The following is a 25,037-nucleotide window of genomic DNA, read 5'->3' on the forward strand; positions in this document are numbered from 1 at the left end:
TGCCACCCTAACAAACTCCACACATTCCGAAATTTGGGAAATTACACAGACCAGATATCATGCAGCAACCAGTGACACTATTCTGATGGGAGCAGTTGCAACCATCCCTAGGAAGGTGTTACAAGTATATGGTACCATATTTCTGGGGCAAATTTGGGGATATTGAAGGGCACCAAATGTCTATTTGAATGACAATCATTATAGTGATTGGGATAATGAATGACTTTAACAGAAACATTCAAAATTGACTGAATATCTCACAGGAAGGACAGTTTGAGATGGGACTACAAAATGGAGAAGATATTTAATCCTAGGGTCATGGAGGACAGCATGGATTTTAGAGATGTCAAAGAGGAAAAAACAAGTTTAGCAACTCTGAATGAGAGAGGAAAAAGAGATAGAAAGTAAATCATGACCTTGGTATCTGAGGCTTGTGGCATGGCAATGTCTACAATCCTATGTATTAATCTTTCCAGTGTTTTTAAATAATGTATGAGGGGTTTTGTTGTTTTGATAGCCACCTTGATTTCCTTCCATAAAAGAAGCCCATAAAATAAATAAATAAATAAATAAATAAAGTTTAGTCTGATCCCTAGCACAGCAGATGGTTCCCATTGGATTCAGCAGAGCCCTGTTTTTTCTTTTTTCATCCAATGTTCAGGCAGCACAACAGACCATTGGACTGGGAGTCGGGAGATCCGGGTTCTAGTCCCCACTCAGCCATGGAAGCCCATTGGGTGACTTTGGGCCAGTCACACACTCTCAGCCCAACCCACCTCACAGGGTTGTTGTTGTGAGGATAAAGTGGAGAAGAGAGGGATTATGTGTGCTTTATTTATAATGAATAAATAAAAATAAATTATGTGGATTTGGTGCCTCTCATATTACCATACAACCCTTCCTCTAACTTAAATCCAAATTTTGTCTGTTCAGATCATGAGTAACGTATGTATTAGATAAAACACACATGTTGCCTGAGAATATGGAATGTGTCCCCCTCCTCCCCTGCCTGTGGATGTGCCAAGGTCAGAAGACAGGAAATAGGGTGCTTTGGGCCTTATGGAATTTTCTGTGTATGTGTACTTCACCCTTGGTAACATTAAATGGTCCTCCTAATTTATTAAGGTGATAAGGTAACCACCATCAGAGGGAGATGCCGTTTGGATTTTCTGCCTCAGAACTTCCATGAGAACTACTGTTTGGGCTAGATTGCACAATTTCTTCATAGAGTTTGCACAATCATACAGCTCTCTACAATATTATAAACCTATTGAAGTACAATCTGTGAACTAGTTTGTTTTATGCCTCTGTTAGGAACTTTCTGATTTGGGTTAATGCTTGAATATTAAGTACCAATATATGTAACAAAGTAGATAGTCTCTTACAATGTTATAATGTCTAACTTGCTTTTCATTTTTTTTAACAAGTAGTTCTTCGTGGTCTCTGTGCATCACACCATGGGCTCTGCGTCTGCGCAGAGCAGCATCGGGAAACTTCTAAAGCTGAGGCATTATGGGTGGGGAACCTCTCCCCCACAGCACTGTGCGCATGCTCAGACAGGTTCCTGCCCATTCTCCTCAGTTCTTTTCGACCGTCATCGTGACAACATTGTTGAGGAACTTCTCTTCTTGATTATTTATGCGTTTCTTTGCTTCCTAAATATAGTTAATGTATTTAGAGTTACAATTGTTATAGAATTTTTCTCATTTCAGGTCGCGGTCGACGCCTGAAAAATACAGACGAGGCGTATGGCTTTAAGGGCCCCATTTTGTAAATGTTCAAAATGTTACAAAACATTTTGTAAATGTTACTCCTTTTGTAAAAGGAGTAAACTTTCACCGTTGGATGGCCACTCCCTTTGCCTTTTGTGCTTGGGTGAGGGCCACGTTGAGAAGTGCTGATTTTGCCAGGCTTTTTCTAAGCAAACTCGCAGACATCACTCTGATCACCGTAAGGCTATTATGTGGACCACTCTGATCACCGTAAGGCTATTATGTGGACCCGCTCACTTTGACTTCCGAGGGGGAAATTAGAGACCCCACGTCGATCTCATCCTCCTTCTCAGCAGCAAGAGGACCCTCAGCGCCATGAAGTGCGACATTCGCCAGAGTCAATGTTTTCAGCAGCATCAAGCAGGGATTATAATTATCCTTCATCATGCCATCGCCACCGATCAAGATCCTCCCTTGAATGGGACAGGCTATCGGATTTTTGCCGCTGTTATTGGTCTCCACGTTATGATTATGAACCGCAGCACCGATACCATGACTGCAGAGACTGGGACTCTTATGATCGCCATTGCTGTGATGACATAGAGTACCACTGTTGGCAGACACATGAAGGGGTGACAAGAGAGACGGATGTCTTTCTGTCCCAGCCGAGGGATGATCGTGCGGAGCTACCTCGTCAAGCTCAAACAATACAACCTGATCCACTACTGGAGTCACTCTTGCGGATTACCAGCCGTCAATCCTCTATTGGACATCAGGCTCGAGATCACATCTCTCCACCGCCAGTCCATTAGACTTCCGACATCAATGATTATTGCTCAGCTTCTTCTTCACCACCTGTCCATCCATCCAATCACCGGATGCAGACGTGGCTACTCAGGGAGCTCTGTCTCCATCGGAAGACCTTGGACAATTCGCAGACCAGGTTATGCATATGGCTCAAGCTCTGGGGATTGTGGTGCAGCAGGCTGCTCTGATCATTCAGGACCTGGTTTTCAACTTGGTATCGATGGATATAACCTATTCTGTCTCCATATCGATGATTCCAGTCCTGTTAGACACCATCAAACATTCCTGGAACACATCATCATCGATGCTCCCAACGTCAAAAAGGCAGGATAGCCTTTATAAAGTTCAGCAAAAGGGAGCCGCCTTCCTTTTTCAACATCCAGCCCCAAACTCGATTATTGTAGAGGCAGTCTAGGGCAAGACCACACGTCAACATGCTTCACCCACAGTCAAGGAAGGAAGGCATCTGGATCTTCTCAGTCACTGGGTTTATTCTTCGGCCAGTCTGGGTTTACTGGTAACCAACTACCAGGCCACAATGTCTGGCTATCAGCTCCTGTTATGGGAAAAGATGGGAAAGTTAATCGATCATCTCCCTGAAGAAAACTGTGTTGATTAGAAATTTTACACACACAGGGTTAAATGGTTGTAAGGGGTTAAAAGCTTTGTAATCATGTTTCTGGACTTGGCAAGATTGCAACCGGAGCATGGAGGACGTGGTCTACGTGTCAGACATGGACAGAGGAGAATTGGTTAATTGGACAGTTTAGTATGGTGCAGTACTAGTGGTAATATGTATTTAAGATGCACAGTGTTTAATAGCATCTTGTTAGGTGTTTGGATATCCGTGCTGATGTAACGTGATGATTATGATGACCATGTGTGTAAATGAAAGTTTATACTAAACCTGATGAGAAAATCTCAGTAAAAGAGGACTGTGAGTATTATTTATCCCCTCAACCAGCCTCTCAAGGAAAAGTGCTAGGACTTTGCAGGCCAAACTTTCGTTGCGTGCTACGCACTCTGCTCTTATTATTCGAATAAAACGTACTCTTGCACACTGCCTCCATAATGAAGCCCTTAAACTATTGCGCCAGCAGATTCACACCTTGAAGCACGAGGTTGACTGCGAGTCAAAGGCTCTCATCACTGCCATTGCCCTGCGTAGACATGCTTGGCTTCGTTCAGCAGGTCTTTCCCAGGAAATATGGGCAAGGATTGAGGACGTGCCTTTTAATGGTTTGGGCCTTTTTAATGATAAAACTGACAACGCACTTGACGCTGTTCAGGAGCCCGTCTACACTTGTCTAGATGAAACGTAACAAGTTGGCAGAGCTGACGTCAGCAGTCACGTGATGCTGTTGTTGTTACGTTTCTTCTGACTTTTAAAACCGTTCCACTTTCTGTTAAAATCGTTTTAAAACTAACAATGTGCCCCAACCTTTCGTTGTATTCAATGCCGTCTTTCAAAGTCATGTCTCGTGACCATGGTCTTTGCTTCCTGATTAGGACAAGTGAGGGCTTTTCTAGGGGAGGGAGAGCTGGCACAACGCGATGAGGGGGAGGGGGAGGGGGAGGGAGGGCGGTGAAAGAGGGGACAGAGGCTTAATTTTTTTAAAAAACCGCTTATCTTTCGGGGCACACGTGGCCCCTTTAAGACGCTGCAGGGCTTCCCTCGTCCCTACGCGTCGCCCCGCCTCCCTGCCGGCTTATCCCGGCAGGTCTAGCTCAGAGTCACCGGAAGAAGGAGGTTTACTTCAGAGCCGGTACGAGCATAATGAAGAACGTTCTAAAGAAGAGTATGCCGGGGTAAAACGATAGAAGAAAAGGTATTTCGATTGACTGGGCTCAAGTTGCATTTTGTAACGTAGCAAGGGAGGACGCAACAATGCACTTAAACAACGGTGTAATGAATAGTGTAGATCCTGCCCAGAAGGCTTGGGTGATGGCGAGAAAGATGGACTTGTTCTGACTTTATACTGCTAGTTTTACCCTACCCTGTGCCTGTTTGGTGCATTCTCTTCCCCTCCTTATTGTTTTATTATGATTTTATTAGAATGTAAGCCTATGCGGCAGGGTCTTGCTATTTACTGTTTTACTCTGTACAGCACCATGTACATTGATGGTGCTATATAAATAATAATAATAATAATAATAATAATAATAATAATAATAATGATGATGGAATTCCAGCAGCCATACATCCCACCACAATGCCGGTAGTCTTGACCTCTATCGTCCTTCTCTCAAGATCAGTACCGTCAGCAACAGCAGTCTTGAGCAGTACCGCCAGAAACCGCCACAGCAGAGAAGACAATTTCCACCTTCCAGAGGAAGGGGTTTCCCAAAGAAAAATGACCCTTCAAACCAAGGATGGTTTTGACTCATATCAGACTCAGTTGATGGACCGTCCCAGCCTTTTCAGAGAGTGTCTGGCTCATTTTCTTCCAGCTTAGCGGGCTATCACCAACGAACTATGGGTCCTCTCTATTATAGAAAAAGGCTATCATTTGGAATCCGAAGACTTCCCTCCTCTAGGCACTGTGAAGTATACCTCAAACAACAACAGGTTTTACTCCAGGTACTTCATGGTGCCGAAGAAAGACAGAGATCTTCGTCCAATTCTGGACCTGCGCGACCTCAATACCTACCTCCATGTCAGGAAGTTTTGAATGGTCTCGTTGGCCTTCTTTCTCCCTCTTCTCAAAGCAGGCAATTAGTCCGCATCAATGGATCTCCCATCACAAATATCTGCACTTCATCGTCGGAGGCATGGTTTACCAATACACCACACTTCCATTCGGGCTCTCCACCACACTGAGGGTGTTCTCAAAATGCATGGCCATCATCTGTGCAAATCTCAGGTTCACTGGTGTTGAGGTATATCCTTACCTCGATGACTGGCTCCTTGTCGCCAAGACGAAGCTTCAATTGCAAAGGTCCATTGATATCACCTGCATTCTTCTCTGCTGGCTTGGCCTACATATAAATTATGAAAAATCACCCACAGCAAATTATCCAATTCATTGGCAGTCTATTGGACTGGGTTTTTCTTCCACTGGATCGAGCTCAGAAAATAATGCAGCTGGCAACCAACCTCAAAAGAGCAGCTCATGTCAGGGCATTCAATATCCAGCACTTACTCGGACTCATGGCCTTGACAGTGGCTGTCATGCAGCAATTTAGATTCCAAATGTGACATCTGCAGTTATGGTTTCTCCAAATGTTCAACATCAATGCCAATTCCAGGAGTACCAGGTTGGTTCTGCCACCTTTGGTCCAGGCATCCCTTGTGTGGTGGTGATGCCAAGTTCTTTGGGTCAGAGAGTCCCCTTCTACTCTCGCAACATCTAGGGCATCGTGACAACAGATGCCTTCCTCCTCGGTTGGGGTGCCCACTATCAGGGTCTACATGCCCAAGGGCATTGGTCTGATGTTGACCATGCCAACCACATCAATTGGTTAGAGCTAGTGGCAGTTTACAAAGTATTAAGAGCCTTACATCATGGACTCTTGCAAGTTGCGGCAGACAACAACATAGCCATTGCTTACTTGAACAAGCAAGGGGAGACAAGATCTTGACTCCTTCTAGAACTCACATTGCAGATCTTGACTTGGTGTTTCAACAAGGAGCTACAGCTCACAGCCATGCACATTGCCAGTGTTTACAACACCGTAGTGAACACTCTCAGCCAATACCAGCAAGAATCTCATGAGTGGCAGCCACACAGACGAGTCCTAAACCACCTGTTCCACACCTGGGGTTGTCCGGTTGCGCCGTGGGGGAAGGGTTCCCTGCCCATAATGCCTCAGCTTTAAAAGTTTTCCAATGTTGCTCCATGCAGGCGCAGAGCCTATGGTGTGAATGCACAGATGACCACTCGAAGAACTTCAGTTACAGGTCAGCAACCTGTCTATCTTAACTCACTATGTCTGACAAATACATTGACAAACTGTGACTACAATTTTGCTTTTCTCCCCCCCCCCCAACTTAGGTCTATATCTCTTGGAAAGCTTCATGCTCATAATAAATTCTCTATCAAAGTATCTCATGTGGTTCAATGTTATCGAAGTCCCAGCCTCCCTTGTATGATGGATTTTGAAAAATTTGCAGAAAAGCAAGGTAGAAAGCCAGACAACTTTGATAATTATGTTTGGGCCAGAACAATCTGGATTAAATGGTTCGATGAGATATACTCTCCCACTGCTGAAGATAAAGTCAAATCAGTGTCAAGCAAAAAGGACATGGAAGAGAAAACAACTGAAAAAGAATTAGTAGACACGGTGAATCCACTTCTTTGGGAAGGCAAAACAGATGAACTTGAACAGTATCAGTCTGAAATTGATAAAATAACTCAACTGATAAATGAAGGATGTTCTGCATTTCACTACTGTAGACGTGGAGCAATATACAGAAAAATAGGCAAATTGAAATCAGCTATGGATGACTTGGAAAAAGTTAGTTAAAATACATATTAACTTATTTTACCTGCCAGTATTTTTTTTTAATCGTACTGAGTAGCTATGACCTTCTAGGGGTGCCAGATTGGTTTTAAAAGGAGGGGGGAAGGACATCTGTCTAATAATCTGGTGGCTGGATACTGCCTTGTATCTACTTCTTTGTTTAGAGAAAAACTTTTCAGTGTCTTTATGAGGGAAAACCCCATCTTGGGCAGATGTCTAGAATTTTGGCTATTTAGCAGATAATTAAGTCACATCTATTACTGGGTAGAATCCAAGTAAATTCCTACCTAGAATACACCTATTGAAATGAATGGGACAAGTTAGTCATGACTAACTTAAGTTGCATTCTTTTCAACGGGTCTACTTGAAGTAGGAATTACTTGTATTCTACCCCATATGTCCTCTATCTCATTCTCATATACGCATGTGGAGCTCATCTACACCAAGCAGGATATTCCACTATGAAAGCAGCATGAAAGCAGTACATAAAAGGTATAAAATTGTTGGCATGTACAAGACATGTTGGATATTTATTACAGAATGAGGAATGTAGTTTCATTACTGTAAATGACATTTTAATCTATTTTCTTTTATTTCAGGTGTAATAAAATAAGTCTAAGATGTCTGAATTAAAAAGGGTAGCACATGCATGGAGCAATGAAAATGGAAGGGATTTTCATTACATATACATTACATATGTTTATAATATACTAAAGAGTTGGTCCCTGCAAGCTTGTAAGCAATGAAAAGGCTAATTATTGAGTGTATTATGATGCTGGCATTATAGACATGGCATAGTTGTCAAACAACTAAGTACAGAATTTGTGTACCACAAATATTTTTATAATACCCATTGAAGAAAAGTCTAGAAGAAATAGTGTTTTGCCCAAACAAAGAATCAGTGGAGAGCCCACACTGTAGAGATAATGAAGTTTCACAGCTGCATGTTCAAACACATTCACAAATATCACCTTCTGAGAATGCTCACAATAGTGTCTGCTTCAACTTGCTTTGGGCATACTGACGGTTCTTAGGTGATCCATACAGAGCTGAATACTGTGTCAGAGCATGGGAGAACTGGGAGAAATTCTACCACATTCTGAAGGATGTTGTCTTCCAAAATCAGATAGCTGAAAGCAGATCAGATCAAACCCCTCACAAAAAGTATGCTATCATGTATGTATAATAGATTAAGCTTGGATAAGGTCTACACCATATATTTCAATCTTCCTGTCATAATTTTGATTCACAATATAAAGATTTATATTCACAAGGCATTCTGTTGGTAGACAGATGTTTTATGAAATGCCTGTGATTTATGACATGATAGATCAGATTTAAAAGATTTATCACCAAGTCAAACTGCAGCTTTTAATAGTTTGGGCTTCATGGCTGACATTCAGAAATACCTTGATATAAGACTGATACAATCCTTTTGTCATGGTTGGAAATATTGAAAGAGCCAAGGATGACCATATTGCTGGTGCATTTACTTGGTAAAGGGACATTTCTACAGATTGATCTTACAAAATATCTCATCAACTTACTACTCTTCCACAAAACTCTCTCAAAGCTCATATACCACCCATGATGATTAAAGGAGGTTACCAGTGTCCACTTGCATGTCTCCTGGATAGCTATTTATTTTTACTAGAGTTTATATTTCTCCTCTCGCTGCAATGCAAACTCAAGGTGGTTTACAATGTTATAAACACAAAAAGCTATATAATAAAGCTATTGGAAATATAATAAATATAATAAATAAAATATAACAGCAAAGAGTAAAACAAAACAAAAAACCATTAAAATGTGTTTCCTAAGATTTGGCATGGTCATAATTCAATAAGTACTTCACATAGATTTTATTTGGAAATGTAGATCAGTAGCAGACACTATGGCCTTAGCTAGACCAGGCTATATCCCGGGGCAAACCCTGGGATCGTCCCTGTCCATCCAGATGACGCACAGGGGATCCCGGGATCAGGGAGGGATGATCCCTCCCTTGCCCCGGGATATAGCTCTCCCCTTTGGGCCTGCTTTTTCCGCAGTTTCGGGCTGAGCCTGAGACCATGGAACGTCTGGCCCGTATCCGCAGCTTGACCCTGCTCTGCGCATGGGGCACAGCGCTCCTCAGGAGTGCTGTGCCCATCGGGGTTAGGGTGGGGGGGAGTGGGGAAACCAAATTAAATTTTAAAAAGACTTACCTTTAGCGCATGAGTGTTTGTGCACTACGTCCTCTTTTTAAAAAATGGCGCAATGCCTCTCTTCCTGAGGTCGTCGCGCCTTACGTGTAAACAAGGGAGAGATCTCGCATTAATCCCAACACGAGATCTCCCCTCCTCTCTCCAAGAACAAAAGAGAGGTCTAGCTAAGGCCTATGTGTTGAAAGACATAGCAATGAGCCTTCATCCCTGCAGTGTGCACTGTCTTCATCTATCTTCTTGATCTGTAAAGCTATTTTTTCAAAAGCTGTCTTCAGTGTCTACTTGTAACATACTGCTAACATGGTACACAAATTCTGCCCTCACCAGCATATTTAATCATTTGGGAGCTATGTCCTTTTGCATAATAGCAGCATCAATAACACACTTAGGATCTCTTTCATTATTTATATGTTTGCAGGGATCAGTTCTTGAATATTATACACTTATGGCAATCATTTTTGTCTCCATCTTCACTGCTTCACACAGGTGCTATTTATTTTATCTCAGCCATCTTCTACCCATTTATAACACATAAAAGAAAATACATTGACGTGTATCATACTGTTGTGAAGCTACATTCTTCAACATGTCTTGTACATATCAATAGCTTTAATCCGGCTCTTAGCAAGATATACTTTTATAAAAACTAAAAATATGAGTACTTACATAGTATGTATGTATGTATGTACATATGTACATGTGGTACTATAAACATTACTTATATTTTGTTTTATTTTCAAAATGTACTTGCCACCATCTATCAATTTCATTGCAGGATGATTTGCACTCAGTTAAGAATACAATTTTTAAAAATCCACTAAAGTCCCCTCACTGAGGAAGGAGAGGTTGGTAACTCAAGACAGGGCCTTGTAAGTAGTGGCACCTGGCTATAGAACTTCCTCTAGGGAGGTAAGGTTAGCTCCTTCTCTAGTTTCCTTCAGATGGTTGGTTGATAGTATTCCACCAAGTTTTTAATGGTTGATGTTGCTCTCTGAATTTAGTACTGCCCTCCAAGTTTATTATAATTGGAGTTTTTATCTGTTTTATGTTTTGGTTTTTTTTGGTCAGGATAGTTGTATTGTTGGTTTGATTTATTTATTTATTTTACTGTACATTGGCTTGAGCACTCTTTGAGCAGATGGGTAATTTATAAATAGGTCAATAAATAAATAAAACAGCATAATAATTTCAATTAAAATCAATCAACACCTCTAAAAAGCCTGGATGAACAAAAACAACAACCCGTCTTAGCCCGGTCCCTATATGACTGATAGTGAAGAAGACATTGTTTGAATCCCCTTGTAGAAAGAATTCCACAAGTGAGGCACTGCGGATGAAATACCCTCTCCTTCATTGCCACCTGCCTCATGTCTTACAGCTGACTTTAGTAAATAGACAGATTGATATAGAAGCTAGGCTCCAAGCCAGGATAGGGCACTAGAAGTAAGCACCAGCATCATAGAGAGATATGTCACTAGTGACATTATCTGCTAAATGGACAAGATTCCAGATATCCACCAGTGGTGATGAAGGTGGGTTTCATTTGACTACTGTCCCCTTTAAAGACCCTGCAAAGTTTTTTCTAGTCATAGAAATGCATGCAAGAAGGTATTCAGCTGCTGCAGCATCAGAATCTCTGATGGAGCCACAATAATGAACTTCAGGCATCTTAAGTGTCATCTGTAAAACTGATGAACATACATTATAGAACCGAATTCTATTAGTCAGTTGTACTATTGATTTGTGGGACTCACAGTCATTGTTCACTTTTGGCAAGTAGTTTAGCTACATTTAAAAAGTAGTTGACAAATTTGTGAACTATAAAAATATTGGGCTATTAGCCAAGATGGTGATGTCATGCATATTTTTGATAGCATACACAGATTGTGTCTACACTTCTTCAGGGTTGAAGCTAGGCATGAACATTACAGTATTGCTTTGTGTTATTGTGTACTTCCTCAGTAGCATATGTTATAAGCCTGTGTAGTAGTAAGGTTGCTGTTCTAGACAGACTGTTGATCATATTAGTATGATTGTTTAACATTGGGGCTCCAGCTTAGTCATGTAAATTAGAGCATATTGAAACTGGATACTAAATATGAGTACCCATAGACTACTGTGACCTGTTCATCCCCACTCACTGCAGTTTATAGCCAAAAAATTCAAAATGGTTTTGTTAGTATCAGAATTTGTATATCAGGTAAATACCTAAGAAAAGATATTGTAGAGCCGGAAAAAGTGCAAAGAAGGGAAACTAAAATGAGGGACTGGAGCAATTCCCCAATGAGGAAAGGTTACAACAGCTGAGATTGTTTAGCTTGGGGTAAAAGGGTGAGTAAGGGGAGACATGATAAAGTTGTACAAATTATGCATGTTGTGAAAACTGGATAGGGAGACATTTTCTCCTCTCATAATACTAGGACCCAAGGTCATCCCTTGAAGCTAATTGGTGGGAGATTCAGGACAGAGAAAAGGAAGTACTTCTTCATACAGTGTGTAGTCAAACTATGGAATTCGCTATCACAAGATGGTAGTGATGGGCACTAATTTGTCTGGCTTTAGTAGGGGGTTAGACAAATTCCTGGAGGAGAATGCTATCAATGGTTACCAGTCTTGATGCCTCTAAGCCACCTCCAGTATCAGAGGCAGTAAGCACATGTACACAACTTGCTGTGGAAAATGGGCAGGAATGTGCTGTTGCACTCATGTCTTGCTTGTGGGTTTCCTGCTGGCAGCTGGTTGGCCACTGTGGGAACAGAATCTTGGACTAGATGGACCCTTGGTCTGATCCAGCATGATTCTTCCTATGTTCTTATGATTTTAATATATGTATTCTTATTTAACTAAGTATTAAAGAAAGACCTTATGACCACGCCCAGCTTGCCTGGGTGTGGGGTGGCTGTTGTGGGTGGAGGCGGACGAGACACGTGGAGTCGTGCCATTGGTGGTCTCCACTGGTGCCACCAGAGGAGGGGAGGGGCCGGCAGCTCTATATTTACAGGCCATTGCCCCTCCTTACCACCTCTCTGACATGCGGCTCCCTCCCTCCCTGTAGGCAGTGTGGGCTTGCCAGTTGCCCTTTAGGGGGCCAAGTAGGAATTTTTTGCTCCCAATCATCTTACGATTGGGTCTCCCCTCCCGCCTACTTCACACTGTAAGACAACAGGGGAGTATTAAGTAGGCTAATTGGTTGAATTTGGTCACATTTAATTTGGGGCAGGTGTAGGGCATCGGGAGCAAGGATAGGGTTGGTGAGCATTCTTAGGCACCATTGTGGTGATTGGTGACACCTGAAGCCCTCACTGGGACTCTTGCAGCACCAGATGACGGGATAAGGGTTACGTCTGAGGCCAACCTTACTCAGAGTTTTGCAACCTGAGAGGGAGTGGCATCAAAAGGCCTACCTACCCCAAAGGGGAATCCTGATGTGTGGCGACATACACACATCACCTATCAGGATACAAATGGCTCTCCTGATCCTAAATATGGACAAGACTTTGGCCAAGATAGGATGCCTGCCTAGGCCTCCATCTTCCTTTGCAGAAAGTTAATCAATGTGTCCCTATTTAAATCCAATCTTTTCTCTCATCTCATTATTTCGTCTTCCATTCCTGTAAAGTTCTGTACTTAATTGTATGGCAGCAGCTTACTGTAAGATGCCAAGTGGAGTCTCATACCTGGGTTTCTATTAATCAAGCTGTGGTACCTTACCTCTCGTGCCTTCATTATTCCATTTCCATTGCAACTGTGGGGCAGCTCTGTGCTTCAGTGCTGCCATCTAGGCTGCAATACCAGTTTTCCTGAGCTGTCACCTGAACAAAAGGGTCAGTCCCTATCCACCAGATGTTAAAAAGCCCTAAGCTAACTTCTTCAGTCTGAGCAATGTGTCTGCTTTGAAACTCTGTCCCTGCCCTTCTTGGACTATGTGTCTGCTTCTGGCTGACTTGGACAGGCAATTAGCTCCACCAAGTCCTGGAACCTGATAGTCTGGAGTCCGACCTTTCCTTGAAGTTTGTCACTTATACATGATTTGTGTGTTTGTGCACTCCTTAGAGCAATTTCTAAGATGTGCCTTCTGGTACATTGGAATGTAAAAAAAAATATCTTCATGCTCAGTAACAATTTGTTTCATTCCTTCACAGGCAATAAGTTTAGAACCAATGCTGGTTAATGCATACTGGCACAGACATTTACTTTTCCTTTACCAAAACAAAATTTCCCCAGCACTAGAAGACCTGAATTTCATAATTAAGTGCAACAAAAACAATGCAGGTAAGTATCTTTGAAACCCTGTTATCTAAAACTTCTTATGATTAGAGAGGCATACTAATAGATTTTAGTTCTTTGTTCTCATAAAGGTCTTGAATTAATTCTGCTCATGAAAGAGGCCTTCCTCAAATGGAAGGACACCTCTGGATCCAGTCCAATGAATTTATATATTTAATGTTAGGGCTGTCATTCAATTTAAGGAAGCTTGGTTGATTAATTGTATGGTTGTGTCAATAAAATTAGGGCTCTCATTCAATTAAAGGAATCTTGGTTGATTAACTGTATGGTTGTGTCAATGAAATTAGCACATGGATAAAACAATGTTTTAAAGAAGAACGCATACTACATTTTTATTATTTATTTATTTATTTAACCTCACCTTCTAGGACAAGAAACCCTCCAAAGGCAGCTTGCAACAAACAATAATTTAAATGCAATTAAAATTAATCAAAATAATCAGACAAGAAGCAGATAGCAATCAACATGAATAGCACAACAATAAAACAGCTGGTGAAACAGACAAGCTCTTAAGGTCCACATAAAGGCAGATATGGATTAGGCCATACGTATTTCCCCTGGAAGAGAATTAGAAAGATGGAGGCCCATCATTAAAAATTCCTGGTCTCTGGAACCTCTCAATCTGATAGACCTTGGTGGCAAGTCAGAGAGCAAGGCCTCTGAAGCTGTTCTCATGGCCTGGGCAGGTTTATATGATGCTCAAGATGTTTAACTGATAAATTGAACTGTATGTATGTATGTATGTATTTTTATTTTATTTATTTATTTATCATACTTATACCCCACTCCTCAGCCAAAAAAGGCTCTCGGAGCGGCTTACACTTAGCAAAAAAGACAGTCCCTGCCCTCAGGCTTAAAATCTAATAAAGACATGACACACAAGGAAAAGGAGTCAAGGAGGGAGGGAGGGAGGGAGGAGAGAGAAAGAAAGAGAGAGAGAGAGAGAGAGAGAGAGAGAGAGAGAGAGAGAGTCCAGCAGGAGCAGGCCCCGATGTTACTTCTGCCTGCTCCTGTCCCCTCGGTCCTTCTTCTTCCCCACAGGGCCAAGATGGCAGTTTGCCCTGTGGGGGGGGGGGGAAGAGTCCAGCAGGAGCAGGCCCCGATGTTACTTCTGATATTTTATAGCCTACTTTTAGTTATTAAATAAATCCAAGGCACCTAACAGTTTAATAAAATGTGATACGCCAAAAACAAAAAAACCAGATTTATCCACAAAACTTCGCAATTCTGCTTAAAGTCCCCACAACACTGTTATGAGGTAGATTAGGGTGAAAGATGGCGACATGCCCAATGGCACTGGTGGGCTTCATGTTTGAGAAAGAGTTGAATCCAGATCTCCTGCATACCAGCACTAGACATTCTATTATCCTGGCTCACAAAAGCTAACTATTATCATAGATAGTATTTTGTGGTCTGGATGCCATGGGTGATAATAGAATTGGTTTTTTTACACATATTGTTTTTGTGCAATTTAATCAATAGATTAAATAATTAACTAATACTCATAATTAATTGATTTAAAATTTCTTTGATCAGTTCATAGCTGTACTTCTTTACTTATTATAAATAAACTCTTTGAACCTTTTAATTTCTGCTGAGTGGTTTTAAACAATGTGATTGCCAGGACTTTGAATATCAGGGCAAATTTATGAAATATGTGCTTCTAAATATTTCTTTATTCTTTTAATTTTTACATTTAGGAGAAATTTAACATAGCGATGTGCTAATATGGTGTTAAAATATTCCAGACTTTAACAACATTATTAATAGCACGCAACTCTCCTATTTTACTGCATTCAATAGCAGTAATTTTTTTTTATATAATAATTTTTATTCATTTTCAACACTATATAAACATAGATAAACATTTCCAAAATATAACTGAAACAAACACAATAAGAAAAAAAAATACATCAAATATCTGCTGCATACATATTGAATAATTGTTGAGTACAAATATCAAAAACTATTACATATGCCTTATCACACTACAACATCTTCATTCTTAACATAAAAGTGCACCCCCCACCTCGGGATCATTCTTGAGTCCAAAATCTAATCATTTCTTCTGCTGGTGGTTTCCCACTTCCCTTAGTAAACACGAACACTAGGAACTGTTTCCAGATTCCTTCGAACTCATTTATTTTAGTTACGCCTTTTCTCCACTTAATATTGCATGTCAGTTTATCATTAATGGCTATGTCCCATACTACTTTATACCATTCCTCAATAGAATATTCCCCTTGGATCTTCCAGTTCCTAGTTATCATCAATCGTGCTGCAACCAACAAACTCGATATCAGCTCTATAGTTCCTTTTCCACACTTTATATCTTCAAATAGTGACAGCAATGCTATTTTTGGTGTTTGTTCTATTTTCATTCCCACTATTTCTTCAATTTTTCCATAAGCATAATGTCTCATATTTTATGAAGCCCGTCTCACAAGAAGATATAGCCAGTTATATACAATTAGCACTACAAGAATCATGTTAGCTAATAATTTGCCATTCTTTACATCTACTAAAACCCTCTTTCAGAAATATAAAATTGATTCCTAGCATTTCCTAGATAATTTGCTTGACAGCTTTCTGAAAAGGTATTGTCCTGTGTTGGATTCACCAAACATGCATAAAATCTGCTAACTCATCAACAATCCATAATATTTATTGTTTCTAGGGATATATATCAGACTTTGAAATTCTATTAACTAATAACTATCAAAGGAAAGGGTTATTATCTAATCTTTCTAACTAAGATTGGTAATATTTTTGCAGGTTTGGCTTGCATGTTTGCATTAAAATTTCAATTAAATAAAATTTTAATTCATAAACTTGCATGTCAGCAGTATTACATGCCAGTAAAGAATAAGAAAATGTTTAATGTTTTGTGTTATTATTTTTGGTTATTTAGATGCATATCTGTCAAGAGCTGATATATACAAAAAACAGGAAGATAATTCATTAGCAATTATAAATTACACTCTTGCAATGAGATGCAGACCTACTGATGATGAAATATATTACAAGAGAGGGGAGGCCTATGAAGAAAATGGTGACTTACTATTGGCAATGGAAGACTATTCCAAAGTAAGTATTACTCTCTGTAATTTCACAATATATTGCTTTGGGCAGAACCTAAATTACTGCTCAATTTGTGCTTTGCATCCAACAAACTTGTTGAAATTGTGTTTTTCAAACAGTTGTCATATGTCATTTTTGAAACTAAGGGGTGTTTCAAATGTTGTTTATAATATGGCATGATGGCCTGCTGTTCAAAGAAAAACTGTAAAAACTACTACTAAACAAGGGAAAGCTTTGAATGCAACTAAAGAGCATCATCGGATGGGGGAGAGGAATAATGTTTCCTTACTGTTGCTTTCCCCCCCCCCCACTTCTGTCCCATGATACTTCCTCTTTCTTCACACGGGGAAGAAAGAGGAAGTAAATAATGAGCACGTGGCCCATTCAGCGAGCATTTTTATTGTGCTGCTTTTCCCACACACAGCAGGAAATGGTGGCACATTTTGCTTCCCCCCCCCAAAAAAATTGGATTTACTGGGGTCTTATTTGTGGCGGAAAGAAGATCAGAAGGAGTGGGAGATGCATGGGAAGCAGATGGCATTGTCAAAAGGACACACAAAAAACTGTAAGTGGGCAGTAATGAGTATGGGCTAAAATGCTTGTCTGATGACACTCATTGTAGCTCTCCTTGTCCTTCGGTTTTACAAGTAGCACCAGCCTTTTGATGCAACACATCTTTGGCACAGGGAGGGGCTGCTTTATTCTTTAATTTCCTGCTGTTTATCCAGTCAATCTTTATTTCTCCTTTTGTGGGAAATTCCACCCCACCCCACAGGTGGAAAGCAGTTGAGAAGAATAGTTTGATTGTACCAATGACAGGAAAATATATGGTTATATAACCTAGAATCACAGAATAGTAGAGTTGGAAGGGGACTATAAGGCCATCAAGTCCAACCCCCTGCTCAGTGCAGGAATCCACCATAAAGCATCCCTGACAGATGGCTGTCCAGCTGCCTCTTGAATGCCTCTAGTGTGGGAGAGCCCACAACCACTCTAGTTAACTGGTTTCATTGTTGTATTGCGCTAACAGCCAGGAAGTTTTTCCTGATGTCCAGTCGGAATCTGGCTTCCTGTAACTTGAGCCCATTATTCCGTATCCTGCACTCTGAGATGATCGAGAAGAGATCCTGGCCCTCTTCTGTGATGTGATAGTGCTATGCTATCATGTCTCCCCTCAATCTTCTCTTTTCCAGGCTAAACATGCCCAGTTGTTTCAGTCTCTCCTCATAGGGCTTTGTTTCCATTCTTGTTTCCATCCTCTTAACATGTTCCAGCTTGTCTGCATCCTCTCCTATCCACTGCCATTGTTCCTCAATTGATTCTTTAATCTAAGGCTGCATTCCATTGGGAAGAGCAGGCTAGTACACAGTTTATCCATCATTTGGCTCCAAATGATAAGGCCTTTGAGTTTTTTCTTCCAGAGGAGACAAACACCAGTTCTAAATCAATCTACATTAATAAGTTATTTTTATTTTAGGTGAACTTTTTATGTTTGTTTAGAATTATAATCTAAGAGAGGTAGAGTGGGTTGTTGTATCCCAACAGGATGGTAACTAAGCATCTGCTTCCCTGCTTACGTTTTTCTTTCCCTGCAGAACAAAGATGGGGGCTCAGCCCAAATTCTACTGGTTCTCTAGCAGGTTTGGAGCTAAGCTTCAGCTCACCACTTTTCCGAAGTGCTGATCAGTCAAGGGAGAAAGGGCTGCTGCAATGATTCTAGGTACCCAGTTGCTATCCAACAGAAAAAGAAGTTTTCTGTTGCTTTGAAGGAGGAAGCTGAATTTGAATTTGGATGCTGCTTTCCCCTTCATAAATTCCCTTTGAGGCTGTGATGCCTTCCCAGATAAAGCACAGAGAATGGGTGGGGAGGGGGGTGTTGTTGAATTGAGTTTAGGGAGCATATTTTCCAACAGCAGCTACTATCTTAGTCTAGGGAATCTTTAAGTTGATCAGAAATAATTGACATAGTTCCTCAGTTTCTTCTTTGGGTTCCTCTACAGACATCAAAAAAGGGGCAATAATGGAGCAATTTGACTTTAGTTGTTTCATGCTCAAATAGTTACAAACTATTATTGAATTCCATGGCACTACAAGGCATTTGCAAATAATTTCTGTGTCCAGAATCCAAGGAGTGCACAACCATTTCCATGTGCTTAGGGCTGCTTTTGGCGTGCGTTTCTCAAATGGCAGATATGCCAAATTGCAAACCAACTTTGAAACTAAGGGAACCTTCATGGGCAGTTTGTGATATACCGTATTTCTTCGATTGTAAGACACCATCGATTGTAAGATGCACACTAATTTCAGTACTACCAACAGAAAAAAAAAAACCTAAGACACACCCACGATTCTAAGACGCACCCCATTTTTAGAGATGTTTATATGGGGAAAAAAGTGTGTCGTAGAATTGAAGAAATAGGGTAGTATGATGTCTGCTGTTCAAAGGGAGGGGAAAGTCAAAATGCTGGGTAAATACTAGCCTTTAATACCTAAAGGAGCTCTTTGAAGCTTGGCCATTATCGGAACCCTACCCATCCAGAATGAGCATACAGTTTTCAGGCAGTTAGTACCATTGACGAATGGATGAAGGCTCAACTGAAAACTTAGATGTTCCAAGTGCTTTGTAAGTACCTCTTGGAATGGAATGGACCTGCTGGTTCTGAGGTAATAAGCTAAACTCTCATATGTATAACTAACAGCATTATATATCTGATTATGTGTCATTATATATCATTGATATAGAAGAAATTTATTTAATAAAAATACATTTACAGTGAAATCTTGTTCAAATCTACTCAGAAGTAACCCCTGTTGAGCTCATAGGATTGCAGCCCAAGCCACTTCTAATCAAAAACATACATATTCCATTAAATATTTTTATGATCTGTTTTAAGCTAAAATAATGTTATTTGTCTTGAAGATAAGACCAATTATATATTTTTTAAAAAAATATTGGGTGTGTGTTTTATTTCATTGTAGTGCCTTTACTATAACCCCAAAAGAACAGATGCACTTATGAAGCGTGGACGATATTACTTTAACAGATCTTATTGGGTTCCAGCTATTAATGATTTTACAACTGTGATTAAAGAAGATCCAAACAATTCTGAGGCAAGGTAATAATAAATTAATAAATTACTTGCTGTTCCTGTTGCGTAAAAATTCACATGTCTCTGTGTGTAATTTATGATTTAGTAACTTTATTAATCTCTGACACATGCATTATGTGCTATGGATGTAATTGGCTCAAAAATACATTTTGTTCTGGATGCATAGCTGGAACTTCTGCAGAGGCACAGGAGCCATAGTATATACTGGCCTATTCCTTGATTAAAGAAGGTTGTTCCCTGCATCCAGGAAAACAAGCAAATGCCTGCCTGATTGTCATGCCACCACCCCACTAAGTATAACTAACTCATGAGGGTAACTTTGAATTGACCACTCAAAAGTCCTAATGGACTTCTATTCTGAGCTTCTATTCAGTTGTCAGAACCAAACTTTTGCTATTCTAGATCCAGCATTAGGCCTATTAGAACTGGTATACTTATCCTTGTCCTGGGGGGTGAGTACACTGATCAAGCCAATTTTCTCCTCTTGAACATGCGTGTGTTTTTGAGAACAAAGATCTGTAAACATAAAGTCTATATGCTTGGACTTTGAATGAGTGTTTGAGCTAATTTCCCTGTTTTAGAAGTTGTTATTCCCTATTTGAGTAAGAGCATAGTGAATACATCTGCTATGATGCACTGTACTGCTGGTTCTTCTTCGTGGTCTCAGTGCATCACACATATGGGCTCTGAGCCTGCGCGGAGCTTTGATTGGGAAACTTCTATAGCTAAGGGTGTTTTGGCGGGAACCCTCCCCCACCATCCCACTGGGCATGCTCCAATGGGTTCCCGCCCATTCCCTCAGTTTTTTCTTAACCGCCATTGTGGCTGAACTCATTTTGGAACTTCTCCGTAGAAAAACTGAATAGCTGAGCTTTTTTCTCGCTCATCACTCTTTGTTGTTTTTCTCCTTCTCTCTACTATATAAAAAAAGACTACTTTCTTTGGTGCGATCACTGACCGCATTGTGCCTGAAGGCATATGGCTGTTAAGGCCCCCTTCATGAAATGTGTTTGCTGTGGGGCGAAATTACCGCCAACTGATGGCCATTCGCTCTGCATGGTGTGCTTAGGTGAAGGACACATAGTAGAAACTTGCCACCACTGCATATCCTTCACAAAACAGACCAGGAAGCATCAGGCTGATTGTCTTTGCACAGTTTTGTGGGACAAGGCTTTAGGAGCTGCGGAGACGCCAAAAAGCCCTAACTCAATGGAGGACAGAGGAAAACTGGGAGGAAACCAAAGAGCATCTCCCACACACTCCATTGTAGCCTTAACACTGCCCACTCCTGGATGTTTTTTGTCATTGGCAGTAGCCAAGAAAATTTTGAAAAAGGCCTTGGAAACAAGGGATCCTCCTCAAAAGAAAAGGAAGAACTCGAGCAAAAGAGCGTCACCATCACGGCACTGTTCTCTTTTGCCTGCTCCCCCAACACTACTGGACTCACCAATACCGGTCCATACCAAGGCCTCGGTATCGATATCGGTACAGCCTTTGGAACACGTAACGGTGCTGAGGCCAATCCCATCACTGAGAAGGAGAGGTGCAGGGGAAGAGCCAAAAAAGAAGAAAAAGTTGGTTAAAAAGACGCTAAATCCTACTAGAAGGGAGTCATCCGGCACTGGATGTCTCCAGTGAAGTAGACGTCTTCTTCCTCTTGCTACCCTTCCATCTCCTCACCAGATGTGGTTGAAGGCTTGCAAGAGGCAATCTCGCCTTCCAAGAACTTAGGTCAGTTCGCTGACCAAATTCTTCATATGGCACAGGCACTTGGTTTGACCACACAACGGTCAGCGGCTCCAGTGCAGGACCCAGTATTTGAAGCTGTAACTTCAGAAACGTACCTATGTAACTGTCATAAAAAATTCATGGAAGAGCCCTTCGTCCATGCCCCCAACATAGAAATGATTAGAATGTCTGTACAAGATTCAGGAGGTGGATGCAGAATTTTTGTTTCAACATCCAGCCCTGAATTCTATTGTAGTAGAGGTGGCAATGGGAAAGTCTCGCCGACAACACTCGTCACCGGTGGACAAGGAGGGCCGCAGATTAGATCTGTTAGGTAGATGTCTGTATTCCTCAGCATTGATGGGGTTGAAAGTGGCAAATTATCAAGACACAATGTCAGGGTTTCAATTACAGTTGTGGGGAAAAATGGGGAAGTTCTTTGAGCATTTTCCAGAGGAAAAGCGGAATCTAGCAAAGATGTTTCAAAATGAGGCTTTGAAGTTGTTGACAAATACACACTAGTCAACATTAGGTTGACTGTGACTCTAAGGTCTTTGCAGGGTTGATTGCCTTACGTCGACACGCTTGGTTGCGATCTGCAGGATTATCTCAAGAAGCACATGCATGTATTGAAGACTTACCTTTCGATGGACAGGGTCTCTTCAACACAAAAACTGATTAGTCACTGGATTCCATTCAGAAAGCTAGGAATACAGCACAAAAATGGGAATTGGGCAGCAACAGCATCAGTACCAAGTAAAGCAAAGCCGCTGGTACTGAAATCAGTTTTCTTACCAACCTTACCAGCAGAGTCAACCAGCACCGACTAGACAAAAGCCTCAATATCAAAGAGCCTATCAGCAAACTAGGTTTCAAGGCAGAGGAAGGATGAAGGAGGGGCCAAGCAGCATCTTTGACTTTGTCCTACCTCTACCACCTCTTGTGTTTCTGAACAGACTATTGAAATTTTTTCAGAGCATGGGAGGAGATAACATCGGACTCTTGGGTCTTGTCAATTGTTTGACTGGGATACAGGATCGAGCTGGACACCCTCCTTCCCATCAGCACCGTGAAGTCCACAAGCCCATCTGCTGTATTACATCAAAATTGTTGCCATCCATGTTGCAGGTGTCAGGAACATCGTGGCAGACAAATTGAGTTGACTGACAACAATATTCCACAAATGGGAGATCCATGCATCAGTATTGACAGATCTCTTTGAACAATGGGAAATACCACAAATCGACCTGTTTGCCACAGCCCACAATAGAGTGTGTCATGCTTTTTGCAACAGAGCAGGACAAGCGAAGAAATCACTAGGGGATGCTTTCCTCAAGTTATGGAAAGGACCCCTACATTACTTGTTTCCGCTATTCCTGCTAATAACCATGGTGTTGTTGAAAATATTGAGGGACAAATCCAGCTGTATTATCGTCACCCCATGGTGGCTGAGACAACCCTAGTTTGCTCCCCTCCTCAGAGCACCCAAGGAGGAGACAATCAGGCTTCCATTGTTTTCTAGCCTGCTAACCCAGCAGTATGGTCAAGTACAACATCCAGATCTACACACCCTGTGGTTAACAACTTGGAGGATAAGGCAGTAAATGTGTAAAACTTATCTTCCCCATTATGGCATGTGCTGGAGGCTGCTCGTAAACCTTCAGCTAGAAAGTCATATGAGAGAAAGTGGAACGCTTTTTTACAGTTTGCAGAAAAGAAGGGGTTTCAACCGTGTAATTGTTCTTTGGAGCAGTTTTTACTGTTTTTAAATAGTCTCTATGAAAGAGGTTTAAAATTTTCATCAGTTTGTATTTACTTAGTGGCAATTTCTTCAGTTTGCCCAAAGCTTGAGGGTTTTCCTCTCTTTTTTCACCCTACTGTTAAAAGATTTTTAAAAGGTTTGAATAACTTGGTTCCTTTGATTTGACCACTTATACCTTCTTGGAGTGTCAGTTATGCTAAAAGCACTGTCGGCAAAGCCATTTGAACCATTAGCTACAGCAAATATACATCTACTTTCCTGGAAAGTCACCTTTTTAGTAGCTATCACATCAGCAAGAAGAGCTAGTGAGTTGTGTGCTCTCAGGATTGACAGCCCATATTTATCCTTCCATAGGGACAAGGTGGTTCTCCGGCCTGATGTGAACTTTTTGCCAAAAATTGTGACATCATTCCACTTGAACCAAGATATTGTTTTGCCAACCTTTATTCCGTCTCCTACAACTCTGTTGGAACATACGCTACATACTTTGGATGTAAGACGAGCACTTGCCTTCTATAAAGAAAGAACTGAACCATTTTGACAGTCACCATGTCTTTTTATTTTTTATGGTGGACGATGGAAAGGCTTTCATCTCAGAGATTCTCAAACTGTGTGGTAAAAATCATCCAATTAGCTTACCAACTCATGGATCTACCTCTGTCCTTGCTAGTCAGAGCTCATTCTACAAGGGCAGTAGCAACATCAGTTGCCGTTGAAAGAGGCATACAAATTCCAGACCTCTGCAAGGCAGCTATGTGGTCCACACCATCGACATTCATTCATCACTACCAATTGGATGTTCAAGCTCGAGCAGATGCCGTATTTGGAAGATTGGTGCTCTCTTCTATTTTTGCCTAAGACACTGACCCACCTCCAGTAAGTGAACTTGTTATTCACTTATGTGTATGATGCACAGAGACCACAAAGAAGAAGGACAGGTTGCTTACTTGTAACTATGGTTCTTCTTCGTGGTCTCTGTGCATCACACATATGGGCTCTGCGCCTGCGCGAAGCCCCGCTTCGGGAATTTTCTATAGCTAAGAGCCATTTTGGGCGGGAAACCCTCCCCTCTCTACTGTGCATGTGCAGGAGGGTTCCTGCCCAGATCCCCAGTTCTTCTTCGACCGTCATCATGACAGCCTCGTCAGGAACATCGCTCGTAAAACAAAACAGTTAAATAGCTAAGACTTACCTTTTTTTCATACTATCTTCGTTTCCTTCTTCTATCTTGTCATCCTTATCTCTTTCTCTATAATTTTTTTTTAAAAATCTCAGTTACCTCATTCCTTCTACCTCTAACTTTATTCTGGTCCGCATGGGCCCCAAGGCCCCATTTAAAAAGTGTGCCCGCTATGGGATGAAGCTTCCACCCTCAGACGGCCACAAGGACACAAGGTAGACGTTTGCCCCCATTGCCAGGCCTTTTCAAAACTTACAAGGCGGCATAGGGCAGATAAATTGCGGGCAGAGCTGTGGGAGAGAGCGCTTGCAGCAGTGGATAAACCTGTTATGGCCTCCCAACAACAGCCATTAGCGTCTCCAGCTCCTGTCGAGCCAACAACGAGTCGGGCCGACAGACCCCGCCAGGAAACCCCTGCAACACCAGGGCGATCCCTGACTGCCTCTGTAGCAAAAAAGCTATCCAAAAAGGCACGGACTCTGAAGTCTTCGGAGATCGTAAAACAGAGAAAGAAGACTAAGTTGACCAAAAGCCACAATCACCATAAAAATAGAGCATCGACATCGACTGCATCATCGATGCCTGCTCCTGCTCCTCCACCAATAATGGAGATGGCTACGATCACCGTACCTCCATCGACAATTGCTCCAATACCAACACCATCGCTGTCGGAAGGCGAAATTAGGAAGAACGCATCCCTCC

The 25,037-nt window shown here is 41.4% G+C and overlaps 1 protein-coding gene across 1 annotated transcript in view; it reads left to right on the plus strand.

The window, feature by feature from the left end:
- TTC6 (tetratricopeptide repeat domain 6) overlaps positions 1 to 25,037 on the plus strand; it is a 113,338-nt gene that overhangs the window by 51,698 nt on the left and 36,603 nt on the right. Inside the window, exons 8-13 of the mRNA XM_063118473.1 lie at positions 2,066 to 2,488; positions 6,365 to 6,420; positions 6,515 to 6,977; positions 13,330 to 13,459; positions 16,386 to 16,561; positions 19,535 to 19,671. Coding sequence (XP_062974543.1) covers positions 2,066 to 2,488; positions 6,365 to 6,420; positions 6,515 to 6,977; positions 13,330 to 13,459; positions 16,386 to 16,561; positions 19,535 to 19,671 — 1,385 coding nt within the window. The remainder of the gene's footprint in view (positions 1 to 2,065; positions 2,489 to 6,364; positions 6,421 to 6,514; positions 6,978 to 13,329; positions 13,460 to 16,385; positions 16,562 to 19,534; positions 19,672 to 25,037) is intronic.

The sequence above is a fragment of the Elgaria multicarinata genome, chromosome 2, assembly GCF_023053635.1.
Source record: "Elgaria multicarinata webbii isolate HBS135686 ecotype San Diego chromosome 2, rElgMul1.1.pri, whole genome shotgun sequence".
NCBI lineage: Eukaryota > Metazoa > Chordata > Lepidosauria > Squamata > Anguidae > Elgaria > Elgaria multicarinata.